The following is a 23,930-nucleotide window of genomic DNA, read 5'->3' as shown; positions in this document are numbered from 1 at the left end:
AAGTAATGGTAGTGGCAGTGATGGAAGCGTGATGTGCCGCTGGAGAACCACTGACTCAAGAGGACTTTATTTTTATTTATTTTTTTTCATTATTTGTTTCTACCTGGTGGAAGAACGAATAGTGCTGGAGAAAAAGAAATAAATATGCAACGGATGAAATGAGTGTGTCGAAAGGTAGGATGTTGACCAGTTGTGATAAAACATTGATAGAGCTAAATAACGAAAATAAGCCTTGAGTTTTCTCTCTGATTTACTCACGATAATTATATACACACACACACACACACACACACACACACACACACACACACACACACACACACACACACACACACACACACACACACACCGGGTGGAGATATTTGGGTGTGTCTCCTTTCACGTGTAGCCCCTGTTCACCTAGCAGTGAGTAGGTACGGGATGTAAATCGAGGAGTTGTGACCTTGTTGTCCCGGTGTGTGGTGTGTGCCTGGTCTCAGGCCTATCCGAAGATCGGAAATAATGAGCTCTGAGCTCGTTCCGTAGGGTAACGTCTGGCTGTCTCGTCAGAGACTGCAGCAGATCAAACAGTGAAACACACACACACACACACACAAACACACATATACACGCCCGGTAGCTCAGTGGTTAGAGCGCTGGCTTCACAAGCCAGAGGACCGGGGTTCGATTCCCCGGCCGGGTGGAGATATTTGGGTGTGTCTCCTTTCACGTGTATCCCCTGTTCACCTAGCAGTGAGTAGGTACGGGATGTAAATCGAGGAGTTGTGATCTTGTTGTCCCGGTGTGTGGTGTGTGCCTGGTCTCAGGCCTATCCAAAGACCGGAAATAATGAGCTCTGAGCTCGTTCCGTACGGTAACGTCTGGCTATCTCGTCAGAGACTGCAGCAGATCAAACAGTGAAACAGTGAAACACATCTGACAGAAAATAGTATATGTCTTTATACTTAAATTATGAATGATTGAGTGCCCAGATTAACATTTCTCAGAGTGGGAAAAAAAAAGAGAAGGGTACCTCTTAAATATTCCATGGTATTTTTAAGTTTTATTTACTTTTCTGGCCTTTCATGTGAACTTGAACATTGGTGAGATTAAGAAAAATGAAATGATGTGAGATGTTGTATACCAATGTCTCTCTCTCTCTCTCTCTCTCTCTCTCTCTCTCTCTCTCTCTCTCTCTCTCTCTCTCTCTCTCTCTCTCTCTCTCTCTCTCTCTCTCTCTCTCTCTCTCTCTCTCTCTCTCTCTCTCTCTCTCTCTCTCTCTCCCCTATGGATACAAGAAGGCTTTCATAGAGTTACTGCGATCACGTTGTTGCGTCGACTTAAAGGTGTGCTGGCCATGGGCGTGTCCAGATGCATGAATGGAATTGTAGGGAGGGCTGAGGGTGTGTTTGGTAGCTTTACGGAGAAGAAAATTGTGTGGTATTAATGTAGGGAAGGTGGAGATGAATGAGGGTGGTATAGTTGTGTGAATGATAAGGTTAGCTACATCAGTGTAAGACGGATGAAGTAACGTGATGCATGTTGCCACCTCTGCTGTTGAGTTGAAATGTAGTGTATTCCAAGTCGAAAAATTTAAAACATCCCTTTCAATCCTTCTTGTGTTGTGGCTCTCCCTCTCGTTGTCAGGTACTGTGTTGGTAGGTGTGTGAGGCTTCTTTAGGTGTGCTGTTTGGCTTGTGTCGTTATTGCCATCTTTGGCGTGGATGTTTGGTTTGTCTCTGAGTGAGAGGTCTCTGGGGACGACCTAAAACAGGATGGCAACATTGTTGGACCAGTCAGCTTTCACCAACCATTTTTAAATGCTGGGCAATCAAGTGTTCCGCTTTTGCTGTTTTTACTACCACTGTGTTAGTGTAAACTTTTCCCAGGTGAGAGCGAGGGGCGAGAGTGAAACACTTTTGTCTGTCCCTTTTAAATGCATTCTGTTTCGGTGTTTTAATCAATGCTTTTAATGAAATTCTTTTCTGCACACAGCTATAACGTGCCCTTTGGAGGCGGCCTTCCAGCTCCCGTGTTACCCGTCCGCAACAACCTGCGGCACTCAGTGCCCGGCACCGGCCCCCGGGGAGGAGGCGGGCCATCCAGCGGCACTTCCCGCGGGCCCTCCAATCCTCACTGCTCGTGGCGATGCACCGCCATCATCTTTATCACCATTGCTGTCGTCCTTGCCACCATCCTTATCTACATCGCAGGTGAGTACAGCCTCTGCTTGTTGTTCCTGTCTGCAGGCGTCCTTGTACCAGCCTGGACTTTGCTGTTATTATCATTCTGTTATTATTATTATTTTTATTATCATTATCATTCTTATTATTCTTATTCTTTACTACTACTACTACTACTACTACTACTACTACTACTACTATCATTATCATCATCATCACTACTACTGCTGCTACTTCTACTGTTGCTACTACTACTACTACTACTACTACTACTACTACTACTACTACTACTACTACTACTACTACTACTACTACTACTATCATTATCATCATCACTACTACTGCTGCTACTTCTACTGGTGCTATTACTACTACTACTACTACTACTACTACTACTACTACTACTACTACTACTATTACTACAGTCTTATGCATTATTACGCGTTTCATAGAGGTAGAAAAATCTTTACACTAAAGCTTATTTTTCTATGAAAGTTATTCTTGAATGAAGAACGCACTGTTCTAATAACATTTCACTCATACGTATGTACTTGGGTGTTCCACTCACACCAAAAGATATTACTGGACCACGCCTGGTACTTCTTTCTGGCAGACTGTTACTCTCATACAAGGAACTCTGTCATCCTTGGCTCCACTCAGCTTGATTTTGAGTGACAAGTCTACTGTTTTCTTGACCGCCTTACACACCCACAATACAGTGATTAGTTTGGTTCATGTACACCGCTGGAACACTGAAATCAGCTCGCTGTGCCTGGTCTCTGTGAAGAGTCAGGTGTCTCCTACAAATCGTTTCCGTACCAAACTCCATTAGTTTCCAATCTCCCTACTGCTTACCAGCTCTCCCCTAGCAGTAGAACCATTTCCACCTGACCATCTTATTTCTCCCTTTTTGTATACATCCACATTTCCTTTTCAATGAGTGTTTGATATCACTATCTTTTAACCCTTCCCTCTGAACTTTCCTCCACTGCTTATTGTATTCTTCCTCTTCCCACACCTGTGCCATTTTGACCTACTCCAAAACTTTTCATGTCATCCAATCTATTTTATTTTTTCTCAGTTATATGGTTACCTTTAATATGATTATAAAACAATCTAAGCCCCTTGAAGTAAAAGAATGCCGTTTGTTTCTTATCCTTTGACCCCATTCCCTCATCATTATGAATTCGCACATTAACTGCAGACTTTTGCACTCTGCTCCTGCTCATCGTTGTCTATGCACCCTTCACTGTTTGTAATGTTCACAGAGTCTCGCACTGTCCTTCATCGCATTCAGTCAATCCCGCACGATTATCATATCTTTCTTAGATTATGAGAAAGGCTTTCATTTCATGTTTCTCATTAATATTTGAAGATCTGCCGGGTTCAAGTTACATAGGAGTGTGTGGGAGTGAGTGAGTGGGCTGATCTCCCTAATAGACCAGCCATTTTATTGAATTCCGCTTTTCTCATTTTTTATACTGAAGATTTTTTATATTGATAGTTGGCAAGCCAGTTGATCATAGGTTACAAATAACAATCTACTGTCATTCAAAACTGTCACCCCTTGCGTCTCTCCAAATGGTGACTACTGATGAAAGGACACCAAACTTGTCCGTCTGGAGACCCTTTCCGTATTAATAGTTTTAAAAATGTGTCCTTTAACATTTCAACATTCTCTCTCATCTATAATATCAAACTCTCATTATAACTAATCAACAGATTAACGTGTTCTATCATAACTTGATTTCCAAATGGTCTTTGTTGTGTGGCGAAAGGGTTTCACTTATTTCATTCATGCATCCGCTTTCTCTCTCATTGGCCTCGTCGTCGCATTCCATTTCATTGCGGAATGAACTAAAGTGAAATGATCCTTTGTGAACTGCCATATTAAAGATTTGGATGGAACTTCGGAAGATGTCGTGTGTGTGTGTGTGTGTGTGTGTGTGTGTGTGTGTGTGTGTGTGTGTGTGTGTGTGTGTGTGTGTGTGTGTGTGTGTGTGTGTGTGTGTGTGTGTGTGTGTGTGTGTGTGTGTGTGTGTGTGTGTGTGTAAGTGTGCAGAGAGAGAGAGAGAGAGAGAGAGTATGCGTGTAATTCATGTTCTTACATACTGCATATGTGATGACACATTATTAACAAGGCAGACACTTGTGAGGTGACCTTTAGAAGACTGGCGTCACTGACTCATTAAAATATTCTAATAGGTTACTGTTGCTGCAAAAGAAATAAACTTTTACCTTTCTTCGTTCCTTCAAATCTCATTCCAGTATTTTAAATGGTCACATCATTCAGTGAGTGAGGTGGAAAAAAAAGTTCAAGAATATTTTATGTAATACAAATCTGCAACATTTGATTAAGAACCTCCGAATTTTTTCTTCTTTCAAAAAGTAAGAAAAAAGGCCTTAATCGACAAAATTTCAAGGTAAAGAGGATGGCAGACCTTATGTATCAGTTGCTTTCCTAAATGGGGTTGCCAAAGCCATCGTGAGCAGCCTGAAGGGGAAGACGTGCCGGCCACCCACCCCAGCCGAGTTTGGGCCACAGTGTACCAAAAAAAAAAGAAAAAAAAAGCGTTTTAACACCTACAAGATGTCTGTCTACTTTCTCATCTTCCTTTCAACAAACAGACGCCGCCTCCTCAGTACTGAGTAACACTTCATTTCCTCACTGCTTGTATTGATTGTACATTGTTATAAATCTTGGAATTGAATATGAGCGCTGTAGAGGAGTAGGATAGACTTAGCAAGAACATGAAAGCGTAAAGACAATAAATAATTCAAGAGAAAATGGAATAAGTTTATAAATGACTATGATAGATGGTTGGTCTGAACTACCAATAACCTGCCTTGTGTACACCAACTGACCTTCTGCAGTGCCCTTATTTGATCTTATTCTGAAATATTTTACTGTAATGCGTTAGGTAGAACAGGATTGGACAGAAATACGATAGTGAAACAAGTGAAAGCCAGCGAAGATAGGTCACGACTGTAACTTTATAACGAGTGTGGCTTATTTATAGGTGCACGCGTCCCACCGGTGTAGTGAGGCCGCCATACTCACCCTGCTCGCTCCCTGGTGTGCTGCTGGGCCCGCGTATACTGCCACGGCTAACTTGACTGCAGGGATTGGCCTTGTTTATCATTCCCTTTATTTCAGGCGAACAGATAATATTGCGCCGTTTTAACAATTCAATGAGCCTATCAGTGCAACTACGAGTATTTACTGCAGGCGTGAAGTGAAAACAAATATTATGGAAAGCTATTTGTTGTTACTTCTGTCCGTAAACTTTTCATTGTTCGTGGTAGTTACTTTTATTTTTTCCATTGGTTCCTGTTGATGTTTCTTTTCGATGCCTTATTTTTTTTTTCATTTATTTACTTATTTACTTTTTGTTTATGGTATTCGGTGTTTTTGATTTTTTTTCTTTACTTTTATTCCTTCTTTTTTTTTAGCAAATTTCTTTTTGTTCTTTTTTCACGTGACTCATGTTTTCGGTCATTTCTCCATTCGTTGATTTATTTTTACGTATTATTCTCCTTTCCGTTCAGTGGTTATTGCTTTATTTGATTATATTCCTCTCATCTTTCCTTCGTTATATTCTTACTTATCTTACTTTACATACCAGACGCTGTTTCATTTTTCTTCATTATGAGACGTGTTTGCAGTCGCTCCTTCATTGGGTAATATTCCTTTCGTTTTCTTTATTGTACCCTCTCTTCTTTACAATCTTTTCTTCATTTATCAATTTTGCCTTTCATTTTCTTCATTTTGCTGACGTGTTTGCAATCACTCCTTCATTCCGCAACATTCCTTTCGTTTCCTTCTTTACGCACATTTCTTTACCTGTCAATTTCCCTTTCATTTTCCTTCATTCCGACACTTTAATGTTTTCAGGCCATTCCCTCTCTCTCTCTCTCTCTTTCTCTGCGCCACATAACAGCACTGGTTTCGGCAACAGATGCACCATTATTTATCTCCTCGCCCCGACTTGCGAGCAGCCCACAAAGACGAACAGATGACGCGTGAGGATGGAGGAGTGCGAAGATGTAGTGTCGAGCAGGATTTGTATGGTTGATGAATGGCGGGAAAGAATGTCGGGGCGGCGTGAATGCTGCTGCCCGCCCTGGAGTGATCGATGGGGGTGCAAGGAAGGAAGGGAAGAAAAGGGAAAGCTTGATGAATGTAATAGTTGTAGCACTGGTAATAGTTGTGGTAGTGGTAGTGGTAGTGGTAGTGGGGGTAGTAGTAGTAGTAGTAGTAGTAGTAGTAGTAACAGCAATCACAGTACAAGTAGTAGTAGTAGAAATACAAATAAGAGTAGTAGTACCGAAAAACAAAAGCAACAACGACTGGAATGGCAAAAGTACACAAAAAGAGTGATTAAGCAGACGAGAAGAAAAAGGTGGAGTCTGTAAATAAGGGAAGGAAAGCGAGCTGTGAGTGGTGGAGTGGAAGGCGAGCGGGCGGGCGGGAATGCGGGTGTCACAGAGGACGCCGCTGACCTGCTCACTGCCGGGAATTTAAGCGGCAGAACAGTAGCTCGGTAATCAAGCATCATCCCTCTAGGCAACACGACGTCAATTCACTGTTATTCTGTATTCCATTAGAGATTTATTGAGTTTGGAGAGAGATATCTTTCTGATCCTCTATAGTTATTTATTACTATTATGACTATTTACTCTTTTCTGACTGGTATTTTTTTTCCATGCAAGAGGGGAATGCCAGATCCCTAAAAGATTAATAGAGTTAGCCAAAGGTCCGGGACAGTGTCTTGAAACCTCCATCTTGAAAGAAGTCAAGTCGTAGGAAGATGGAAATACAGAAGCAGGTAGGGAGTTCCAGAGTTTACCAGAGAAAGGTATGAATGATTGAGAGTAATGGTTAACTTATGTATTACCGAGATGGACAGAATAGGGGTGAGAGGAAGAAGAAAGCCTTGTGCAGCGAGGCCGCAGGAGGAGAGGAGGCATGCAGTTAGCAAGATTAGAAGAGCAGTTGGCATGAAAATAGCGACAAAAGATAGCAAGAGATGCAACATTTCGGCGATGAGAAAGAGGCTGAAGACATTCAGTCATTCAATCTTTCTTGCGAAGTGTGGTGATGTCTATTGTAGTAAAGGACTTAAGTAGCTATTCAATATTCAATAGTTCCCTCAGATTTGTGTTTCATTTTGTTTAGTCTAACCAATTGGATGAATGATGAATTGATTGATTGAATGACTGAGGGTGCAACGGCTTAACAAGGACGCCACACAGCAGTGCTCGTTCCCAAGGCAGTGTTCACAGCTCACAACCTTGCCGTGATATAGGAATGTGATTTACTGTAATACGAGTCGAGCTGATTTGGCAAATCCATGACATAATTAATGCCGGGTAATAATGGAAAGTGATGGACGAGAGCGTGATCAGGAATGACCTCATCATCATCATAATCATCATCAGTCATCATCATTATCACCATCACCATCAGGCTCTATGACTCACCGCAAAACAAAGGCTTTCCCCAATCACCTCCACCCATCTCTGCCCGCTGACCGTCTGTGTGAGGCCACCACGGCAAAACTTCCCATCGAATCTCTTCATGTAGCTATCTGTTTCTCATGCTGTCACTGTCACAATAGCTGAATATCAGGGGCTACGTAGACATTTCTTTATGATAGCAACTTGTCCACTACGTTACGTCCTTCCACCTCTGCTCTACTGTATTCCATTCCCGCCCTCCCCGCCACTGCTCCAATGGCTGCCTCGCTGTAAGTGCCCTCAGGATAGCGATGGTTAAGAAAATCAGGGGTCACTCATAAATATTATAATTGGATCGCCTCATTTTTTTTTTATATCCTTACATTTTAAACTTTTTTTCATATTTATAATTAATTTCGCTCACCAGTTATCGTCATGCACTTGTTCAAGCCCTGCATCTGCTGCTGCATTAACCTCTGACCAAGTTGCCTGTGCTCTGTCCCGCATCCATTCCTTTTCATTTTATTTCAGTGACTTCCATTCTTGTGTCACACCTTCCTCGACACAGTGCAAGGTTCCTCCTACTCCCCTTACTCTTACAACGCTGCCTCTGCAATCTTTGTAATCACCTTAGTTTTCTTCTCAGACTCTTGGGAAATTTAGTGTTTACACATTTAAGCAATGTTTTTGTTATATTTTTAGGCAAGTTTTTACATAAGAGAAGCGTTGTAGTTTTATTTTGACTGTGAAATAATCTAAACATTTTTTTTGCGCCCCTGGATTTCGCCTAAGCCTGTGGCTGGCATTCTGGTTGACAAGAAAAGTAGTCATTTAGGTTCTGAAGCCAATCAAAGGGTGCTTAAGAATTCCCGATGAAATAACCGTCAGGTAGTTTAGATGCCATCGGAAAAAACAGCAGGCACGTGTGTGTGTGTGTGTGTGTGTGTGTGTGTGTGTGTGTGTGTGTGTGTGTGTGTGTGTTCTCGATGGCGGTGTGCAAAGGCGACATGTGTGGCGTGAGCGTAGTGTAGGCATGGTGTGCAGTGGTGTGGCGTGTGATGTACGGAGGTGCCGAGCGTAATGTTCTGGGTGGTGGTTGCATCCAAGAGGCCTTGTTGCTTCAACGTAACTTGTTTGTTCTCAAGGCACATCTGATAATCATATATCACGCTGAGAGGTAATTTCAAGGACCTTGGGCAAACCCCGTCTGGCTTTTCACAAACCTCCTTATCCCTTCCTCTTACATTTTCTTCTGATCTCCTTTCATCAGTCCTCCAAGACTTTTCTCTTCAGACATTTTTGTCTCACCTTCACTCCTCCGATTCTCCATACGGGATAGTCATCTTCGGAGTGACACACAGCACCCTCGCACTGAAGTGGATTCCTTTCCCGAGTTCTCAGATGTTAAGAAGAGCCTTTGTCTAGACTGCAATCAAGTTGCAATTTCGTCCATTGCATGAAGTGTAGCCTCTGTTCATTGAATATTTATCTCGGATATTTAGAATATCACCATCTTTGTCGAAATTCTAAGTAGATGTAGCAGCGCATCTTGAGACTCATACTTTTCAGTAGTAATTGTGGTGTTATGCTAATCATGAATTTTCTGACACCAGCTTTGTAATCTCGCCTTATAAGCGAGACAAGCTCGTCCTAATCCAGTATTGTTCAGGCTTCGGTCTTGAAAACGTCTAGAAAGGCAGACTGAAAGACGGAATCAAGGATGTTTTCCAGGTACTGATACAGTGCATAGGCCTTTCACACCTTGTTGAATGCCTTTCATATAGAGAAAACCTACCATGTTTGTATTATTAGGAAGAAGAAATCCTTTACCATTCATGTAAATATTCAACGAAAGAGATAATAAATTACCTCCTCTTCCATCAACGACTTTTTCCCTCCCGTGTAATTTGAAGGGGACTTTCCAGTTCTGTACAGGCTTCCAGCGGGATAAGGCTAACAGTCGGCGGGCCCAACACCAGTAAATCAGTCTTGTGCTGAAAGACTAGATTTAATCCTGACTATTAACAGCGGCGCCCGACCCTCTCACAGACCTGCACTGCTCTCCTGCACCGCTGATCCTCTTTAATTGCCTATTTCACGCTGCCTTGAAATTTGACAGCGATGTTTTTTTGAAGCATTGAGCTTCACCTGAGTTAGCGAAGCGAAAGGCGATGACTGATGTGTCTTAGAGGTTCGCCTCTCATTACATGTGAGAGATTTGCGGGTTGTGCCACGCGACATGTTACCAAGTGTGGGTGTCACCGCCCACCTCCACCTAGCAGTTGTTCCCACGTGTCACTTGACCTCACTTCCTTAGATATACTGTATTACACTCGTCTCTTTTGCCTCATTAGGTTATCAAATATCTCATGAGTGAGATGTCTAAATTTCATTCATAATGTTTACTCATTCTAAAGCTTCCCAAGGCGGACAGAGTTACTACCGGGCACAGAAGAGCTCGTATTGTAGCCGTGGGTTCTGCCCTTCTATCAGCACCAAAGTTTTGATGATGCTCAGGCGGGTCATTTTCTTGGACTCGTGGAAGATGATCCAGCTGATAATGATCCGCGAGAAGGAACAGGGAGCAGCTGATGGGGCAGGAGAGCAGGGCAGAGAAAGAGGCTGTGATAGATAAGATCTGTGCATCGGTTACTCAAACATGACAACATGTACGTTTAACAAGCTAAAAATCTTGCATGTCTTACACCAGAAAACTGAAGAACACTATCCGCATGCGCTTGTGTGTGTGTGTGTGTGTGTGTGTGTGTGTGTGTGTGTGTGTGTGTGTGTGTGTGTAATAATAATAATAATAATAATAATAATAATAATAATAATAATAATATACGGTTTATTAGTTTGGCAGTGCAACAAAAAATTTACACTGAAAATATACAAGGGGGGGGGACATTAAAACAATGAAATACTTAACCTTACTATAGATCTAACTTAACCAAGAATTTACTTATTGATTTATTTATTTATGGCTCGCACCATAGTGGGCACCGCGCTAAGGTCAGTGCGCGGTGCTCTTAAGGGCGCCACGCGATTCTGGTGTCGGGTGGCGCAGGCAGGGAGAGGCACGTCTGGGGGTAGCAGGTGACGGAGACGTGAATGTGTGTGTGTGTGTGTGTGTGTGTGTGTGTGTGTGTGTGTGTGTGTGTGTGTGTGTGTGTGTGTGTGTGTGTGTGTGTGTGTGTGTGTGTGTGTGTGTGTGTGTGTGTGTGTGTGTGTGTGTGTGTGTGTGTGTGTGTGTGCGCGCGTGCATGCAGGTGTGCACATAGGAGGCGAAATGGTTGTTACCGTCTGCCACTTTTGTCAAGACATATAAGAAATGTAATGGCTGAAACATAGGAAATTATCAAAGTTCCGTGGCATTTCCTGTTGCAGCAATCATCTACGTTTACCTCGCGGCTAATGTGGTCACGTCCCTGCCTGGTTCCTCTTACTGTGGCGAGGAGTTGTTTGTTTGTGTGTGTATGTGTGTGTGTGTAATTCACTGTTTGATCTGCTGCAGTCTCTGACGAGACAGCCAGACGTTACCCTACGGAACGAGCTCAGAGCTCATTGTTTCCGATCTTCGGATAGGCCTGAGACCAGGCACACACCACACATTGGGACAACAAGGTCACAACTCCTCGATTTACATCCCGTACCTACTCACTGCTAGGTGAACAGGGGCTACACGTGAAAGGAGACACACCCAAATATCTCCACCCGGCCGGGGAATCGAACCCCGGTCCTCTGGCTTGTGAAGCCAGCGCTCTAACAACTGAGCTACCGGGCGTGTGTGTGTGTGTGTATGTGTGTGCGTGTGTGTGTGTGTGTGGCTACACTTTACCTTCTCGCTGAACTCCACTTGGCGTGCGAGAACCTGTGACTTTAGGGAAAAAAAAAAAAATCATGGACAACGTCAATCGATCACAAGAAGGCTTATCATATTTAGTTAATATCCAGTACGCTGAGTAAGACGAGAAGCGGACACAGTCTGGTTTTAGATAAGGCTGATTGCCCGGCATAAAGGAGATTGGATAGCATCTGTCGGCTGGCCTATGTGAACGAATGGCCTTCTTCAGCAAGGACCCTCCCACACCGCCTCGCTGGATTATTGTCTGGCACTCTGTTTCGCTTTACAGCTTCGTTTCGCTCTTTTTTTTGTTTTTGTTTTTTTAATAAAAGCTTCGTGATCTCAAGGTCACCACGATGAAGTCCTGAAACACATCCTCTCTATGCTTTATTTATATCACGCTCATACAGTACTTTGGGCTTGTCAGGCAGAAACATCTCCTATTCATTAGCTCAGAGAGAGAGAGAGAGAGAGAGAGAGAGAGAGAGAGAGAGAGAGAGAGAGACTTGACGAACAGCTCCTGTATACCTGTTCTCATATCTTTGTCATTTTTCTTTGCACAAATGTCATAACTTGGAGCACAGAAGGCCATGGATTTATAGCTAGTTTACAGCAAAAAGAATATAATTACAGGAGGCGGAACAGTAGTGGCTGTGGTGAGGGTGTGGAGACAGCAGCATGTTGTGTTGGCGTAAAGTGTTACAGATGGTGGTGATGGAGCACTATGGCTGCCGAGGTAGGGCTGGTGGTGGGATGTATAACAAGAGCAGCAGCAAGGATGTAGTTTAGGATACTGGAAACAATGTCGTGGTGGGTGTAGTGTTACGTGCTGCAGCAGAGGGAAAGTGTCTCCAGGCTACCTAATTGAGTTGTGACAGATGAATTCCTTCACCTGGTCGCTACTTTGTCACCAGATCGTTTCAGAAAAGTCATTGAACACTTTTTTTGCCCTGACTCATCCATTCGAAATCTCCCGAGATCGCTCCGTCAGCAAGCCTTTCCTTGCAAAGTAAAAAAAAAACGAGCCCAAGGAGTGTTTCGTGTTTAGGGAACTTATAGGCTACAAAAAATATGTATGTCAATCACACATTTCTCCAAGAGATATACAAACTAAATTTAGAAATTTAGTCTGGTCAAGAATAGATATCTAGATTTTTCAGTTGAACTTGAGCTGTTATGCCTCTCCATGGTTATTTGTTTGACGAAACAGGTGTTTGTCCTGGAACGCTGGAACCTGAATAGCATTTATTTACTTGTGTAACCAAGACAGTTTGTGGACAGCCCAGGGTTGAAAATTACGCTGAATCAAACAGCGAAAGAAGTGGTAGGAGACACCGTCCTTGCTCTCACTAGGGAAACCAGACGTGAAAAAAAATAACAAAAAAAATAGAAGTACACTTTTTTATCTGAAGTGTCGTCTTCGAAGGCAGATTCTCTCACTCACCATTCCTCTTCATTATTGTATCGTCAGTCTTTTTGAAGCAGCCTGCTGGAACTGTTAAATGAAAGGCTCACTCAATACACGTGCTGGTAAGCGGTAGATTTCAACAGTGAACACAGGCTCTAACCAGCAACGAACACTAAAAGTAGTACAGTACAGACAACCGCTGCCTTGGTGCTACATCGAAGCTTGGAAATGCATTTTATAGGTGAGATTCTCTATTGTAAGAAGCAGGCCACTGTTTGTGTCTTTAAGCTCTGCACTAAGATTTTAATAGCATGCACCAGACGCGTGGCTGTTATTTATGAGGAAAGTGATCCACTAGTATGTAAGTCAAAAAGTAATATTTGTATGTTTCAGTCAGTGTTAGTTTAACGCAGTGCCTAGTATAATAATAAAAGGCCTCGCTCGCGGCTTTTCTTCTATTTTTACCATTACATAAATAGGTGCGAGTAATTACATGCTTCCTTCTGGGCAAAAACTACATATAAGGGTGTTGGTCTCCTCGTATATCTTAGTTAATTACGTTGGGATGATATTTCTGGGGCGGTGAATATAAGCGACGAGGCGGTGGTGGTGCCTGTAATGAGTGCTATTAGAGAGACGCTCTTCGTGCTGCACCAGAAACAAAACACACAGCGAACAATGGATGAGGCTCACACAAGACAAGATAGACCATGTATTTCATGCATCGTCTCTCCTGCGGACACGACAAGGGACCAAAAACAAATACCTAAAATGAAATACAACCTCGTTTACAGTCATCCTGGTCGCCATTTCTAACGATAATGACCTCTATGATGATAATACCACCTGGACACGACCGTCACGCGCCCCCGGAACAATAGACTTAATAGATAATGTAAGGTTAGTCTAATGAGCAAGTCAGGATTCAGTTCAGTCGGAGGGGAACTGACTTTGATTGTGTTCGGTGTCTCGTGGTGATGGAGAGGTAGGGGTGAGGGTCGAACAGGTGGACAGAAGGGCTGGTGGAATGTGCATGGGACAGGGAGTCACCGGGAACACAATGCAGAGGGATACATAGGAATACATAGCAAGAAAAGGCGTCAGGAGATACAAAGCACGGAAGAGAGAAGAGTGCGAGGGTCGTGAGTGTATTGGATGGAAAATGAAGTGGTGTAGTACAAGAATCTGATCGAAATTCTACTGTAAATGGCTGATACGGTAAATAAGCGAGGGCATTATGCAAATAACTGTGAGCCGAATACCTTGGTGGTTGTTGTTGTTTTTTTCGATTCCATGGTATTGTAGTTGCACTCTAAAAATAAATGGAAACGTGCACAACGGTAGGAAAAGTGGTGTAGGTAAAGTGACCCAACCCTCGTCGTAACCAGCCACCCTTAGCTGCGAGAGAGAGAGAGAGAGAGAGAGAGAGAGAGAGAGAGAGAGAGAGAGAGAGAGAGATTGTCTTCTTGCATATGTATTTTCTTTTTTGTTGTGCATCTAGTATCTCGTGTGTGTGTGTGTGTGTGTGTGTGTGTGTGTGTGTGTGTGTGTGTGTGTGTGTGTGTGTGTGTGTGTGTGTGTGTGTGTGTGTGTGTGTGAGTGAGTAGGTATGTTTCTCTAGGTAGTTGTAGTATTTAAAATAGGAACGGAATGTGTTTTGTCCTATCTCCTTATCTGCTTTCGACCAAGCTACCTTTACCCTGTATGTTCTTTCCTCGAGCCTTTTCTGCCTCCAAACTATTCCAAGTCCAGGTGTCTCGGTTGGGAAAGTGTAATTTCTCCACATCAGTTCAGTTCAGTGTGTGGTGTTCCCTATTTTTATCTTAAGTGACTTTCGTTTTGACCACCTTCCCCTCTTATATTTAGACTGCTCCATGCACTACTTGTACGCTATATTTGTGATCTCTTCTGATCGTACTCGTAAGAATAATCCTATTCATTCTCTTTTAACAAGATATTTCTTTGGACAGTTTAAATGTCTTTTAACACTCAGTTTGCCCCTTGAGCTTGCTGATGTTCGTGTATACTTTATCAAATATAATGACTACAGTAGCATTTCGTACCACAGTCTGTGTGTGTGTGTGTGTGTGTGTGTGTGTGTGTGTGTGTGTGTGTGTGTGTGTGTGTGTGTGTGTGTGTGTGTGTGTGTGCGTGTGTGCGTGCGTGCGTGCGTGCTTACGTGTGAGGCAGCAATCTGGGCCCGCTATGCACGTTTTGCCGCCTTGTCTGTCTGATTTATCCGCCACCCGCGACTCTGTACTCGGCGAGGAACTCAATTTTACGGTGGCTGGGGCTGAGGAGGTCGCTACTCGCACTCGAGACGCCCAGCGGCCCAGATCATGGATTTTATAATTGCCAATTATCCTCGAAGTGTTTATGGCTACGGATTGAATAGAGAAATTGAGAGGACTCATCCAGGTCTGAAAAAATTTAATGAGATTCTTTTCAGGAAGTCGAAATGAGATTATAAGAGTCTTTCATTAAGGTATTGACTAACGGTGACTTTTCTTTTCTTTTTTCTACTTTTTTTTTAATCGGTGTTGTAGTTATGAAGTATTCGTGCAGTGTGGAATTTCTCTTTTCCCTGGTTGTGTGCGATGATATAACTGGAAAAGTGCAGAGAGAGAGAGAGAGAGAGAGAGAGAGAGAGAGAGAGAGAGAGTTCAGTAGTGTAATGATCTCGGTCTGTCAATAGTTTTGAATGAGTGATGCATGACAGGCAGCAGTCTCTGGTGTTTGATCTTGGTCCTGGTGATCGTGTGTCATGTGCTTAAAGAAACATCAGTGATAAGTCTGATTATCAAAACTTTTATATTTTTGGCATTCATAAATACAGAGAGATTTGATCAAAAGATAAATGATGACGCCGCTGCCTCTCATTACACCCCGGAAACCCGTCCATCTATGGTGTAAATACGACCTTAAACACTGAGGAATTGTCCAGTGTCGCGCGATTGAAACGGATTTGAGCGTAAGGAAAAAAAGATAATGAACTATTTGAACAGAGTTAATTGGTGAGAGGTTGGGAGCAGCGGGCAGTGTACCATCGCGCGCACGCACACACACACACACACACACACACACACACACACACACACACACACACACACACACACACACACACACACGAATGCACGTTCACCCTTTGTCCTCGTCCTCATCGTCCTCTTCTTCCTCCTCCTCCTCACACACACACACACACACACACACACACACACACACACACACACACACACACACACACACACACACACTATTTATCGTCTTTGTTTTCCTCTTCCTCCTCCTCCTCCTCCTCCTCCTCCTCCTTCTCCTTCTCCTCCTCCTCCTCCTCCTCCTCCTCCTCCTCCTCCTATCGATCACTCCCTCCCTCTCTCTCACGCGCGTCCCGCCCTCCTTTCCTGCTCTCACTGAGCCTCCTCGTAAACTTCTAAGCAGAGACAAAGCAGGATAATGATAACGCCCGCGGGACCCAGACTGAGAACCCGCGTGCCGCCTCTGCTAAATGTGCTAACTACAAGTCCATCGGCATCCCTTTAAGACGCACTGGATTGATTTTTAAACAAGCAATCTCCCTTCTAAAATGTGTGTGTGTGTGTGTGTGTGTGTGTGTTGTTCTTTTCCTGAAGCATTATGCGAGTCGGTGGTATTTCTCTCTCTCTCTCTTTCTCTCTCTCTCTCTCTCTCTCTCTCTCTCTCTCTCTCTCTCTCTCTCTCTCTCTCTCTCTCTCTCTCTCTCTCGTTTTACTGATTATTAAATTTGCTCTAGGAACTTTGCCATTTACCACGTTTTCGAGGTTCATAGCATTTCCTCCTCCTCCTCCTCCTTCTCCTCGTCTTCCAGCAGCTTGTGGTTGTGAGTGCGTGAGAGGCTTGGCCACTTAGCGCTAAAAGTATCGCCAGTCGCTGCTAGGGTATGCTCCAGCGCGCCGCGTGGCAGCACCAGTCTGATCCTGCAATAATTTCACTCTTCACTGCAAACTCGTTCTTACAGCCATAATTTACTTCAATGTTGCCTCGAAGCACAAAGCTTGTTGTAACAAGAAGAACATACTCTAGATTTCTAGTTGCTTGCTGCGGCGGACAAGCAGCTGCATTTTCTTTACTTTTTCTCCAGAAAATTCAGATGTGATGAAATTTTTTTTTTTTTTTAAATAGAATGAAAAGTTACAGGTAAAGTACAGATTTTAGAAGATGTTTGATACATTTGCCGGCTTTTTTACAACTTGCCGCTACCACTTGATTACACTCACACTCGGGTTATCTATTGGGAAGACGCATCGACCATGAGGTCACTCTAAACGATGAATAACTACACACAACCATGAGTTTGAAGGTCATTTTTCATTGTACTCTCTTCGTTGCTGGGATGAAAAATAAAAAATAGCGGAATAATATCGCAGAGAAAGTTGTCGTTCTTTTTTATTGAAACATCAACAAGATACGACTGAGTTTTCACTTTACGAGTCAGAAGAATTGCATTGTAGTTACAGTCCGGTTTGCTACCACCACCACAATCACCACCCTTGCAGCCTCGTGTGCGTGATAACGTCCGTTTGATATCTTGTCTCTCACAGCGGCTGAGGCAAAATACGTACTCTTGTCCCCTCATAAGCCAAGAGCCTCGCCGTTGTGACAGTGTTGCTCTTGATTTACGCCCAAAGTTCGGGGCTGAAAAACTTGCTGGAAAATAAGGGTCCAGACAAAGTTGGAAGGTTGTAAAGATAAAGACAAACATTTTAGGTAATATGGAGAGAAAGTTTGGGGATAGCAAGAGGGCCAGACAAAGATAATGATAAATTAGTCAAGTGCTCCCAGAGGTAAAAAGCGAGAGAGAGAGAGAGAGAGAGAGAGAGAGAGAGAGAGAGAGAGAGAGAGAGGGCACAAGGAGGTGACACTACAGGCAGCAATGTTGACCGCGCGGCTTAATATTCCTCCTCACCATAGCACACATCCACTCAGCCACTCACACGCCGCGGTCCTTCCACCCCTGGCCAGGTAATTAGTAAGTTTGGCGTTCTTCCTCCATAACGTGATCCAAGAATTCTGGAGGCTGCGTTGTGGAAGAACATGTCCGTGCAGGTACAGGAGGTAGTGGCGGTGGTGGCGGTGGCGGTGGTGGTGGCGGCGTGTCTTGCCAAGGAAGGTGAGTGGGAAGCGAGAATCGTGACCCTCAGTGCGGAAAATTATGTAAAGAAAAGTGTGTGTGTGTGTGTGTGTGTGTGTGTGTGTGTGTGTGTGTGTGTGTGTGTGTGTGTGTGTGTGTGTGTGTGTGTGTTTTCCTGTGCATTTTAGGAATCTGAAAATTGTTTGAGATGGAAGTTCGAAATATTTTTATAATGAAATTTTAAATGGTTAGATTATTGAAAAAAATATATTATTGTGTTATTTTTTTCCTAATAGACATTATTTTCTACTTTTATCATGAAGACAAGCAGTCGTAATGCTTTTATACCACATGTTTTGTGTATGTGTTATAATTACGTTGCAGACATTGGACACAAGCACACACACACACACACACACACACACACACACACACACACACACACACACACACACACACACACACACACACACACACACACACACACACACCACCACCACCACCACCACCACCACCATATAGAGCAGACCTTATATACCGCTTCACTGCCAACAAAAGTTACGCCATTTATAATAGCTAGTAGTCTCCTCCCTTGCTCTCCTTGTTCCTCCCCGCACTCGCGCTCCCCATCCTCCCTTGGTTGTTTCTCTCCGCGGTGACCTTGTCCAGTTAGGAGGTAAAGATGATTAGTGTTGTCCACCAGGCATTCTCAGACAGTGTTTGATTATTTAGGTGCTACAAGGAGTACAGAAAGTCTTTGAGTTGAAATTATGAGGATGTGTAGATGCCAAATTCTGATCATCTTGAGGCTCCAACGACATCGAAAATTGCCAAGTGAAAAATTATGAGTTAGTTAAATTAAATCAAGACCAAGGAAAATAAGTTAATTCATTCATCACAAGCAAAGTATATTAAAGTACATCCACTAATAATAATGACAAATTTGTTGTTGTGTTTATTATGATTATACTACGACCCTGAATGTATTAGAAAATGAGCATCGTAAACCAAGGTCTTATAGAGACTCAACACCTCAGAACTTGCAGCGGATAAAGAGGTTTTGATCTTGTCCCACCTCATTGCATTCCAAGCTGCCACCGGTGTACGTGCAAGACGCTATGGCAACACAGTCTGTCGTGATTATTAATGCACTGGTGGCAGCCATGGAACAGAAAACAGTGTGGCCGTGAAGCTTTAAGAGTGAGACTTTCTAACATTCTGTACCAAACATGAAAATAAGATAGAAGAGAAAAAAAAAATCAAACTAATGTTATTACTTTCGAAATTAAAAAGCAAAAGACTAATCAGAATGATCTACAAGGTACGCACATCCAGGCTGCGTTTGAAATTTTACTTCATGATATTAGCAATGTTGTGCAGGAGAGCAAGAATTAGTCTGTCATCATTCGCATTCTTCAGTTGGACGTGAAGCTCCTCAGTATTTCGAGCATCTGCCGCTAAGACTTGAAATGTGACGATATGAAATGTCGAGACAGCATGACTCCGCGCTAATGTTGTGTGTGTGTGTGTGTGTGTGTGTGTGTGTGTGTGTGTGTGTGTGTGGCTCGGATCAATAAGACTCACATCAAACAGATTGAGAGAAAAACAAAGCAAATTTTTTTTTTCTCTCTCTCTCTCTTTCTCTTACATTGGCACCATTTTCAGTGAACTTTTAAATTATTTCATCTTGTCTCTTTTCACCTGTCTTCTTCCACTTCTCTCTCTCACATCCAGTGTCAGTCTGTGTCTTTGCTCTCCTTGTCCATTGCATCTGCGAAGACTTCCGTGTTCTCGAGGGACCGGGAGAAAAGAGCGTTGTGTTGGGTGAGGTAAAAGAAATTGTTGTATTTCCATTAGTCATTTTTCCAGTAATATGTCAGGAAAGTCATGCCAAATAAATCCCCTCCCCTCGGGTTTAATAAAGGGAAGTCTTTTCCTTTCTTCAGGAAATTTACCACACAAATTACAATGTTTTTTTTTTTCGATAAAGGGGGACTGATAAGAGTAATGTATTTTTGTTCATTTGAAGCAATATAAATAAACAGTTTATTTTTTTTAGGTTGTATTCAGTGATTAACTTTATGATAATTCACTTTTATTATCTTCCCGTTTTTTCTACTCTGTTTCCCCTCTTCCATTCCATCCCTCCCAGTGTTCTTCCCAGTGTTATTCTACCCATGTTTCTCCTTTTCATGTTCTCTTTCTTTTCCGTGATCACCAGAGTCCTTCACATATTTTCATGTTCCTCATCATATTCACCTTATGCCCTCCATCATCCTTCCTCCACTGTTCCTCTTTACTATCCTCTCTGTTCCTTTTTAATCATGTTCTCTTATGATGCTTTTCCTCTCCACATTTATCCCCAAGTTCCTTTCTCATGTTTCCTCTCCTTATGTTCCTTCTTTCCCATACATCGCACCCTCCCTGCATGTCATCTTACACTCCTCCTTTTCTATTTGCTCTCCATCTACTACTTCACTTCCATTTGTGTTCTTCATCCCCTCTATGTACATGAACATTCTCAGTAATATACTCGCCCTCCCCTCTTCGCTCCTGCTTTGTGCCCCGTCATTCTTACATATCTTGCATAGTGGACGCCCCCAACTGCGATAAGCAAAATCAGCGTCTTCCCTTCATCTGGACTGTGTAAAGCTGCCGACTCGGCTATTCATCTTTCTCGCGCGTTTTGTGATGGCAGATAGTGAAGATTGGAAAGCGACGGTAAGAACTGATACAGTGGCGAGAAATTACTGTCAGGGGTGCAGTGCATTAGGCGGTGGTAGATAAATTAGGGTGGACTGCAGGACTGTGTTCGGCGAAAAGTTTCCATAATGATAAGCGAAATAGGGTGGAGAGATGCTAAAAAATATGTTACTCGTACTCTGGGATTGAGGACGATGGTTGATTGCGAGGGAAAAGAGAACTTTGTCATTTGTGCTATTTGATTTTACTTTAGAGGATGCCTTACCTTAGTTGGTTCTTGGTTCTATTATTTTAGTCAGATAAATATGAAGTGTTTTTTTTTATTCTTATCGTTTTCTGACTGTGTTTAGATAAAGGAAGCTCAATTATGCATGGTAATCTATCATAGTTTAAGCAGTTCATTTAATGTGTTCATTAATATACACACTTCATTACCTTCGTTTGGATGTAAAGAGTATGTGCAAAAAAAAAAATGATCACTAGAATATTTTTTTTTTTTTTTTCCAATTTTGTAAGGCATCTTCATGATTTATCTCAGACCACCTAATTGCAATGCTTTCAGAAGATGTACAGTCCCCCGGGCAAGACACGTCACAAAATCCAGTGAAACATTTTGCAGAATATGACATCATTACTTAGGGTAACTGTACATACGAATATTTTAATAGAGATACGAGCATAATAAACAACACGTGTGTCAGGTGGGGGAGGCAAACACGCTCAGCAGATATGGAGAGTGGAAGGTAAAAGAGAAGCTTACTGCCACCAACTGCACAGGTGTGTTGATTATTCCCCATGACAAAATATCATAAGAGATTGAATGAAGGGATAGGTAGGATGAATCGACGCTTTGTTAGGCTCACACTTGCTACACAGGGATACAGTTTTTATGCAGCGTGGAAGGAATATTGATGAAGGGTTGTGTTCTTTGTACATGAGGAAGAAAGGAAAGCATTACACACGCTGGTAAATGATTGGCAAATGCTGTATGTTTATCTATGAATTTCCAAGGTTTCCCTTTCCTCCTCCTCCTCCTCCTCCTCCTCCTCCTCCTCCTCCTCCTCCTCCTCCTCCTCCTCCTCCTTCTCCTTTTCTTCCGCCTCCTTTTCCTCCTCCTCCTTCTCCTTTTCTTCCGCCTCCTTTTCTTCCTCCTCCTTTTCCTTTTCTTCCGCCTCCTTTTCCTCCTCCTCCTCCTCCTCCTCCTCCTCCTCCTCCTCCTCCTCCTCCTCCTCCTGTCCACACCACAAGCAAAACAATACTTAGATGGGGCAAAGAAGCAGGGATGGAGAGAGAGAGAGAGAGAGAGAGAGAGAGAGAGAGAGAGAGAGAGAGAGAGAGAGAGAGAGAGAGAGAGAGACCTGTACACATGCTGGATAATCGACAAACAGTGAGAGCAGAGGCAGGTCTCTTGGATGGCATCTCCTCCTGAGGAAAGTGTAATTGAGATGCATCAAATGACCAACAAGGAAAAGATTTGCGGAATTTACTGGTATAATGTTCGCTAATCTTGTGACCGCCTTGGCTTCTCCTCTCGAGCTTCACATTGGCGTGGTACAAATCGCTGATGAAATACATAAAAAGAAACAGTGTAATAGAGTGGTCCGTTCTAGTCAAGTCTTTCTAGTGTGTGTTATTATTTTATTTATTTATTATTTTTTTTTTTTTTTATGGTGGGGTAGGGAGCGATGAGCGAGGGGATGGTTCGTTAAAACTACTAAGGGCTGTGAATATGACGCAACATGCTCCATGGTATCGTTAATAAAGGCTAAATATTAACGCTACACAATGAAACCCTCCACTACTGGGATGCATTTTTCATCATGAGTTTGGGTATGATTAGACGATTTTATTGACATTAGGAAGGATCTTTGGAGGTCAGAAGATTAATGGTTCAGAGTCTTCACTATTTTAATCCCCACATAAATTTCTGAAACTGTATAAAATCACCAGATAGTAAGCAGGATGGTACTGAAGGGGTTAAACTAGTGTGTGATATTAAAATCTGATCCCAGTGCCCGTCGAATATCAAGTTTTCTTTTTATGATGTATTGGTAAATCTTAAATCATTCTACCATCCATTCGGTAGAAAAATCCGTGGCTAACATATCCAGCAAAACTTAATCTTATTCATATCATTCCTCATTTTATCTTTTACCGTTTCATCATCCCTTCTAATCCAGTAACCATATATCGTTTCTCCTTTGTTTTGTCCAACAGCTTATAAGTATAGTGATACATATATATTTTCTATTTATATAACTTATTTCAGCGCTTGTCTCTTTCCCAGATACTTTTTTTACCCCATTTCATAAGCTTGCTTCCCTTACTAAACCTGACTCTCACAGTTATCAGTTCCTCTTTTACGAGTACTTGTCACTCCTTCCACCAGTGTTTCCTTCCCTTCCTCCTTCAGCCCTCAGCGCGTACTCCTCTCCAGACCTTCAACATTCACTCATTTTCTTTCCTTCCCATCTTCCTTTCCGTCCCATACCTGTCATCAAGCCAAGACCTAATCTGTTCTGTCTATCTCCTCCTCCTCCTCCTCCTCCTCCTCCTCCTCCTCCTCCTCCTCCTCCTCCTCCTCCTCCTCCTCCTCCTAATACCGGTGACTTGCGAGAAAATATTTGAGTCTGGACTTTCCTTATCTGTCGACCATAAAAATAAAATAAAAGACGTCACTTGCACATTTTCCTGTCAAGACTTTTTCCCAATTCTTTTTTTAACCCCATGTTGTTGTAGGTTTTTTTTTCTGGTGGGGACGAAGGTGGGCGGGACATGAGGGTGTTTATTACGAGTCAGAGTTACATGAGTGTATGTCCGGTGTGAAGGCAGGGAGCACGTGCGAGACTTTCTAATAGGTTGAGATTCATCTTCGTCCCTATCATCCTACCGACGCTGCTTGAGAGAAGAAGAACGGAGAGATGAGAAGGTGAGGAAGATAAGAGTGCATCGACGTGTGTGTGTGTGTGTGTGTGTGTGTGTGTGTGTGTGTGTGTGTGTGTGTGTGTGTGTGTGTGTGTGTGTGTGTGTTAATATGCAGAAGACACGTGTTTATTTTAAGCTATATGGAAAAACAGAATGATGGAAAAAAATGTTAAAAGAAGAGAGGTAATGGGAAATACTGTTACGTAATTATGTTTGCGTCTCTCTCTCTCTCTCTCTCTCTCTCTCTCTCTCTCTCTCTCTCTCTCTCTCTCTCTCTCTCTCTCTCTCTCTCTCTCTCTCTCTCTCTCTCTCACACACACA

At 42.8% G+C, this 23,930-nt stretch overlaps 1 protein-coding gene across 6 annotated transcripts in view; it reads left to right on the top strand.

Annotated features, from left to right (window-relative positions):
• LOC123514317 (teneurin-m-like) overlaps nucleotides 1–23,930 on the top strand; it is a 581,802-nt gene that overhangs the window by 489,994 nt on the left and 67,878 nt on the right. For all 6 annotated transcript variants that reach the window (XM_045272144.1, XM_045272141.1, XM_045272145.1 and 3 more), the window contains one exon: nucleotides 1,975–2,192. In XM_045272144.1, coding sequence (XP_045128079.1) covers nucleotides 1,975–2,192 — 218 coding nt within the window. The remainder of the gene's footprint in view (nucleotides 1–1,974; nucleotides 2,193–23,930) is intronic.

This window comes from Portunus trituberculatus, chromosome 37 (assembly GCF_017591435.1).
Source record: "Portunus trituberculatus isolate SZX2019 chromosome 37, ASM1759143v1, whole genome shotgun sequence".
NCBI lineage: Eukaryota > Metazoa > Arthropoda > Malacostraca > Decapoda > Portunidae > Portunus > Portunus trituberculatus.
Note: the sequence above shows the minus strand (reverse complement) of the source record. Positions and strands in the feature narration are given on the sequence as shown.